Below are 7188 nucleotides of genomic sequence, written 5' to 3' on the forward strand. Positions count from 1 at the left end.
CGTGCGGACTGAACACGCGTTTATACGGTATTTGGGAGAAGAGTGGATGCCTAATCAACTTTGCACGTTTACACATTCGATAATTGCATTGTTTTTCAAATTATAGGTCATTCTTTCAATTTTGTATGTACGTGCGGAGTAAACACGCGTATACACGGTATTTATGAGAAGAGTAGATTCCTCATCAACTTTGCACGTTGATGCATTCGATAATTGCATTGTTTTCAAATTATAGATCATTCTTGTAATTTTGTACGTGTGGACTAAACACGCGTTTATACGGTATTAGCGAGAAGAGTGGATGCCTGATCAACTTTACATCTTTACGCTTTCGATAATTGCATTGTTTTCAAATTATAGGTCATTCTTGTAATTTTGTACGTGCGGACTAAACACGCGTTTATATGGTATTTGGGAGAAGAGTGGATGCCTGATCATCTTTGCATGTTTACGCTCTCGATAATTGCATTGTATTCAAATTTGAGATATTTCTTTAAATTTTGTACGTGCGGTCTAAACACGCGTTTATACGGTATTTGTGAGAAGAGTGGATACCTGATCAACTTTGCATGTTTACGCTTTCGATAATTACATTGTTTTCAAATTATAGGTCATTCTTTGAATTTTTTGCGTGCAGACTCAACACGCGTTTATACGGTATTTGGGAGAAGAGTGGATGCCTGATCAACTTTGCATGTTTATGCATTCGATAATTGCATTGTTTTCAAATTATAGGTCATTCTTTCAATTTTGTATGTACTTGCGGAGTAAACACGCGTGTACACGGTATTTATGAGAAGAGTGGATGCCTCATCAACTTTGCACGTTTATGCATTCGATAATTGCATTTTTTTCAAATTATAGGTCATTCTTTTAATTTTGTATGTACGTGCGGACTAAACACGCGTGTACACGGTATTTATGAGAAGAGTGGATACCTCAAACTTTGCACGTTTACGCATTCTGTAATTGCATTGTTTTCAAATTATAGGTCATTCTTTGAATTTTGTACGTGCGGACTTAACACGCGTTTATACGGTATTTGTGAGAAGAGTGGATGCCTGATCAACTTTGCATGTTTACGCATTCGATAATTGCATTGTTTTCAAATTATAGGTCATTCTTTTAATTTTGTATGTACGTGCGGACTAAACACGCGTGTACACGGTATTTATGAGACGAGTGGATGCCTCAAACGTTGCACGTTTACGCATTCGGTAATTGCATTGTTTTCAAATTATAGGTCATTCTTTGAAGTTTGTACGTGCGGACTGAACACGCGTTTATACGGTATTTGCGAGAAGAGTGGATGCCTGATCAACTTTACATCTTTACGCTTTCGATAATTGCATTGTTTTCAAATTATAGGTCATTGTTTTAATTTTGTATGTACGTGCGGACTAAACACGCGTGTACACGGTATTTATGAGAAGAGTGGATGCCTCAAACTTTGCACGTTTACGCATTCGGTAATTGCATTGTTTTCAAATTATAGGTCATTCTTTGAATTTTGTACGTGCGGACTGAACACGCGTTTATACGGTATTTGGGAGAAGAGTGGATGCATGATCAACTTTGCACGTTTACGCATTCGATAATTGCATTGTTTTCAAATTATAGGTCATTCTTGTAATTTTGTACGTGCGGACTAAACACGCGTTTATATGGTGTTTGGGAGAAGAGTGGATGCCTGATCAACTTTGCATGTTTACGCTCTCGATAACTGCATTGTATTCAAATTTGAGATATTTCTTTAAATTTTGTACGTGCGGTCTAAACACGCGTTTATACGGTATTTGCGAGAAGAGTGGATGCCTGATCAACTTTACATCTTTACGCTTTCGATAATTACATTGTTTTCAAATTATAGGTCATTTTTTTAATTTTGTATCTACGTGCGGACTAAACACGCGTGTACACGGTATTTATGAGAAGAGTGGATGCCTCGAACTTTGCACGTTTACGCATTCGGTAATTGCATTGTTTTCAAATTATAGGTCATTCTTTGAATTTTGTGCGTGCAGACTCAACACGCGTTTATACGGTATTTGGGAGAAGAGTGGATGCCTGATCAACTTTGCATGTTTACGCATTCGATAATTGCATTGTTTTCAAATTATAGGTAATTCTTTCAATTTTGTATGTACGTGCGGAGTAAACACGCGTGTACATGGTATTTATGAGAAGAGTGGATGCCTCATCAACTTTGCACGTTTATGCATTCGATAATTGCATTTTTTTTCAAATTATAGGTCATTCTTTGAATTTTGTACGTGCGGACTGAACACGCGTTTATACGGTATTTGGGAGATTCTTTTAATATTGTATGTACGTGCGGACTAAACACGCGTGTACACAGTATTTATGAGAAGAGTGGATGCCTCAAACTTTGCACGTTTACGCATTCGGTAATTGCATTGTTTTTAAATTATTGGTCATTCTTTTAATTTTGTACGTGCGGACTAAACACGCGTTTCTACGGTATTTGGGAGAAGAGTGGATGCCTGATCAACTTTACATGTTTACGCTTTCGATAATTGCATTGTTTTCAAATTATAGGTCATTCTTTTAATTTTGTATGTATGTGCGGACTAAACACGCGTTTATATGTTATTTGGGAGAAGAGTGGATCCCTGATCAACTTTGCATGTTTACGCTTTCGATAATTACATTGTTTTCAAATTATAGGTCATTCTTTTAATTTTGTGCGTGCAGACTAAACACGCGTTTATACGGTATTTGGGAGAAGAGTGGATGCCTGATCAACTTTGCATGTTTACGCATTCGATAATTGCATTGTTTTCAAATTATAGGTCATTCTTTCAATTTTGTATCTACGTGCGGAGTAAACGCGTGTTCACGGTATTTATGAGAAGAGTGGATGCCTCATCAACTTTGCACGTTTATGCATTCGATAATTGCATTGTTTTCCAATTATAGGTCATTCTTGTAATTTTGTACGTCTGGACTAAACACGCGTTTATACGGTATTTGCGTGAAGAGTGGATGCCTGATCAACTTTACATCTTTACGCTTTCGATAATTGCATTGTTTTCAAATTATAGGTCATTCTTTCAATTTTGTACGTACGTGCGGAGTAAACACGCGTGTACACGGTATTTATGAGAAGAGTGGATGCCTTAAAGTTTACACGTTTACACATTCTGTAAGTGCATTGTTTTCGAATTATAGGTCATTCTTTGAATTTTGTACGTGCGGACTGAACACGCGTTTATACGGTATTTGGGAGAAAAGTGGATGCCTGATCAACTTTGCACGTTTACGCATTCGATAATTGCATTGTTTTCAAATTATAGGTCATTCTTTCAATTTTGTATGTACGTGCGGAGTAAACACGCGTGTACACGGTATTTATGAGAAGAGTGGATGCCTCATCAACTTTGCACGTTTATGCATTCGATAATTGCATTTTTTTTCAAATTATAGGTCATTCTTTGAATTTTGTACGTGCGGACTGAAGACGCGTTTATACGGTATTTGGGAGATTCTTTTAATATTGTATGTACGTGCGGACTAAACACGCGTGTACACAGTATTTATGAGAAGAGTGGATGCCTCAAACTTTGCACGTTTACGCATTCGGTAATTGCATTGTTTTTAAATTATTGGTCATTCTTTTAATTTTGTACGTGCGGACTAAACACGCGTTTCTACGGTATTTGGGAGAAGAGTGGATCCCTGATCAACTTTACGTGTTTACGCTTTCGATAATTGCATTGTTTTCAAATTATAGGTCATTCTTTTAATTTTGTATGTATGTGCGGACTAAACACGCGTTTATATGTTATTTGGGAGAAGAGTGGATCCCTGATCAACTTTGCATGTTTACGCTTTCGATAATTACATTGTTTTCAAATTATAGGTCATTCTTTCAATTTTGTATCTACGTGCGGAGTAAACACGCGTGTTCACGGTATTTATGAGAAGAGTGGATGCCTCATCAACTTTGCACGTTTATGCATTCGATAATTGCATTGTTTTCCAATTATAGGTCATTCTTGTAATTTTGTACGTCTTGACTAAACACGCGTTTATACGGTATTTGCGAGAAGAGTGGATGCCTGATCAACTTTACATCTTTACGCTTTTGATAATTGCATTGTTTTCAAATTATAGGTCATTCTTTCAATTTTGTACGTACGTGCGGAGTAAACACGCGTGTTCACGGTATTTATGAGAAGAGTGGATGCCTTAAAGTTTACACGTTTACACATTCTGTAATTGCATTGTTTTCGAATTATAGGTCATTCTTTGAATTTTGTACGTGCGGACTGAACACGCGTTTATACGGTATTTGGGAGAAGAGTGGATGCCTGATCAACTTTGCACGTTTACGCATTCGACAATTGCATTGTTTTCAAATTATAGGTCATTCTTGTAATTTTGTACGTGCGAACTAAAGACGCGTTTATATGGTATTTGGGAGAAGAGTGGATGCCTGATCAACTTTGCATGTTTACGCTCTCGATAATTGCATTGTATTCAAATTTGAGATATTTCTTTAAATTTTGTACGTGCGGACTAAACACGCGTTTTTACGGTATTTGGGAGAAGAGTGGATACCTGATCAACTTTGCATGTTTACGCTTTCGATAATTACATTGTTTTCAAATTATAGGTCATTCTTTGAATTTTGTGCGTGCAGACTCAACACGCGTTTATACGGTATTTGGGAGAAGAGTGGATGCCTGATCAACTTTGCATGTTTACGCATTCGATAATTGCATTGTTTTCAAATTATAGGTCATTCTTTCAATTTTGTATGTACGTGCGGAGTAAACACGCGTGTACACGGTATTTATGAGAAGAGTGGATGCCTCATCAACTTTGCACGTTTATGCATTCGATAATTGCATTTTTTTTCAAATTATAGGTCATTCTTTGAATTTTGTACGTGCGGGCTGAACACGCGTTTATACGGTATTTGGGAGAAGAGTCTATGCCTAATCAACTTTGCACGTTTACGCATTCGATAATTGCATTGTTTTTCAAATTATAGGTCATTCTTTCAATTTTGTATGTACGTGCGGAGTAAACACGTGTATACACGGTGTGGCGTGTACCTCGGGAGACAAGCAAGGACAACTAGACTGACTGTCGTTGCCAGAAGGAATGCGAAAGCGCACACGGTGAGGGATCGCAGGCCAAAGGTTGCGATTGGCGACGTGTTGACGGCCTGAAGAGTCGAGGAGGAGGGCCCGCGGGCGCGATCAGCCCGCGTGGGGGGCACGATGCTCACCTCAGCGCCGGTGTCTACCAAAAAACGGTGGCCTGCGAGTCGGTCAATGACGTAGAACAGGCGGCTTCCTGGGGGGCCGTGGTCGAAGGCCGCCTCTATCGACCGGCCTCCGCGTTTCCCGTCCAGGAACAAGGTCGTGTGCACTTCAGTGCCTTGTCGCCGTATTTCCTGTGATACCAGCAGAGGCCGTTGGGCTGGCTCTGTGCATCAGACTGGGCGGAAGGAGAACGGCGGCGGCCGCGGGACGGTGAACGTAAAGTCCGAGGGCGGTGAGTGAGATCAGAGCGGAGACTTTCCACAGCTTCAGACAACCGCGCAATCTGCTCCTGAAGGGCGCGGGTAGAGCTGTCAGTGGAAGGAGGGGCGTGCGGGGTGCGGTGGGAAACAGCGGCGATGGAAGGCGAAGAGTACTCAATGATCCTATCCGCGAGTTGGGCGAAGGCCTTGAGGGAGAGATCTTCGGAGCCGGCCAAGACCATTCGTACTTGCTGCGGAAGCCTCTGGAGGAATAGCTCACGTAATATGGGGTGCTGATCGTCCGTGGCGCCTCCGAGCAGTTGTTGCATACGATGGAGAAGCTGCGATGGCTTGCGATCGCCCAGTTCCTCGCCAGAGAGGAGCTGACGGATCCGTGACTGCTCTGTGCACTCAGCACACGAAAGAATCGCTTCCTTGAGCTGTTGGTACGGATTTTCGGCAGGTGGGGAGGCCAGAAGGTCGTCTACCTGGTCAGCAACGTCGGGAGGTAAGGCCGAAACGACGTTCAGATACATCGTAAGGGGTGATGTGATTCGGCGAAGGGCGAAGCGAGCTTCGATCTGCGAGAACCATGCACGCGGGTTTTTCGTCCAGAACGGCGGCAGGTGGACTTCTGTGCCAACGGCGCCTACTGTGGCCCCTGTCGAAGCAGGCGGTGCAGAAGGAGGCGGCTCCAAAGGAGCGTCTGGAGAAACGTTCATTGTCGGGTCACCAGTTGTGGCGTGTACCTCGGGAGACAAGCAAGGACAACTAGACTGACTGTCGTTGCCAGAAGGAATGCGAAAGCGCACAGGCACGCAGAAGCGGCCCCGTGAGCTCGCGTCCCATTTATTGCGCTCGTTGTCGATGGGCGATGGGCGATGCTGATAGGCGGCTGCTACAACGGTATTTATGAGAAGAGTAGATTCCTCATCAACTTTGCACGTTTATGCATTCGATATTTGCATTGTTTTCAAACTATAGGTCATTCTTGTAATTTTGTACGCGTGGACTAAACACGCGTTTATCCGATATTTGCGAGAAGAGTGGATGCCTCAAACGTTGCACGTTTACGCATTCTGTAATTGCATTGTTTTCAAATTATAGGTCATTCTTTGAATTTTGTACGTGCGGACTTAACACGCGTTTATACGGTATTTTGGAGAACAGTGGATGCCTGATCAACTTTGCATGTTTACGCATTCGATAATTGCATTGTTTTCAAATTATAGGTCATTCTTTTAATTTTGTATGTACGTGCGGACTAAACACGCGTGTACACGGTATTTATGAGACGAGTGGATGCCTCAAACTTTGCACGTTTACGCATTCGGTAATTGCATTGTTTTTAAATTATAGGTCATTCTTTGAATTTTGTACGTGCGGACTGAACACGCGTTTATACGGTACTTGGGAGATTCTTTTAATATTGTATGTACGTGCGGACTAAACACGCGTGTACACGGTATTTATGAGAAGAGTGGATGCCTCAAACTTTGCACGTTTACGCATTCGGTAATTGCATTGTTTTTAAATTATAGGTCATTCTTGTAATTTTGTACGTGCGGACTAAACACGCGTTTCTACGGTATTTGGGAGAAGAGTGGATGCCTGATCAACTTTACATGTTTACGCTTTCGATAATTGCATTGTTTTCACATTATAGGTCATTCTTTTAATTTTTTATGTAC

At 41.3% G+C, this 7188-nt stretch overlaps 1 protein-coding gene across 1 annotated transcript; it reads right to left on the reverse strand.

The window, feature by feature from the left end:
* Positions 1–5355: 5355 nt before the first annotated feature.
* Positions 5356–6219, reverse strand: LOC135373039 (uncharacterized). The gene has a single exon (XM_064606351.1). The coding sequence runs from the start codon at positions 6217–6219 to the stop codon at positions 5356–5358; it is 864 nt and encodes a 287-aa protein (XP_064462421.1).
* Between the last annotated feature and the right edge of the window lie 969 nt (positions 6220–7188).

This window comes from Ornithodoros turicata, unplaced genomic scaffold (genome assembly GCF_037126465.1).
Source record: "Ornithodoros turicata isolate Travis unplaced genomic scaffold, ASM3712646v1 Chromosome192, whole genome shotgun sequence".
NCBI classification, from domain to species: Eukaryota; Metazoa; Arthropoda; class Arachnida; order Ixodida; family Argasidae; genus Ornithodoros; species Ornithodoros turicata.

Excerpts from the sequence above, each read along its gene's own strand:
- LOC135373039 (XM_064606351.1), bottom strand. The coding sequence starts at position 6,219 with ATGAACGTTTCTCCAGACGCTCCTTTGGAGCCGCCTCCTTCTGCACCG.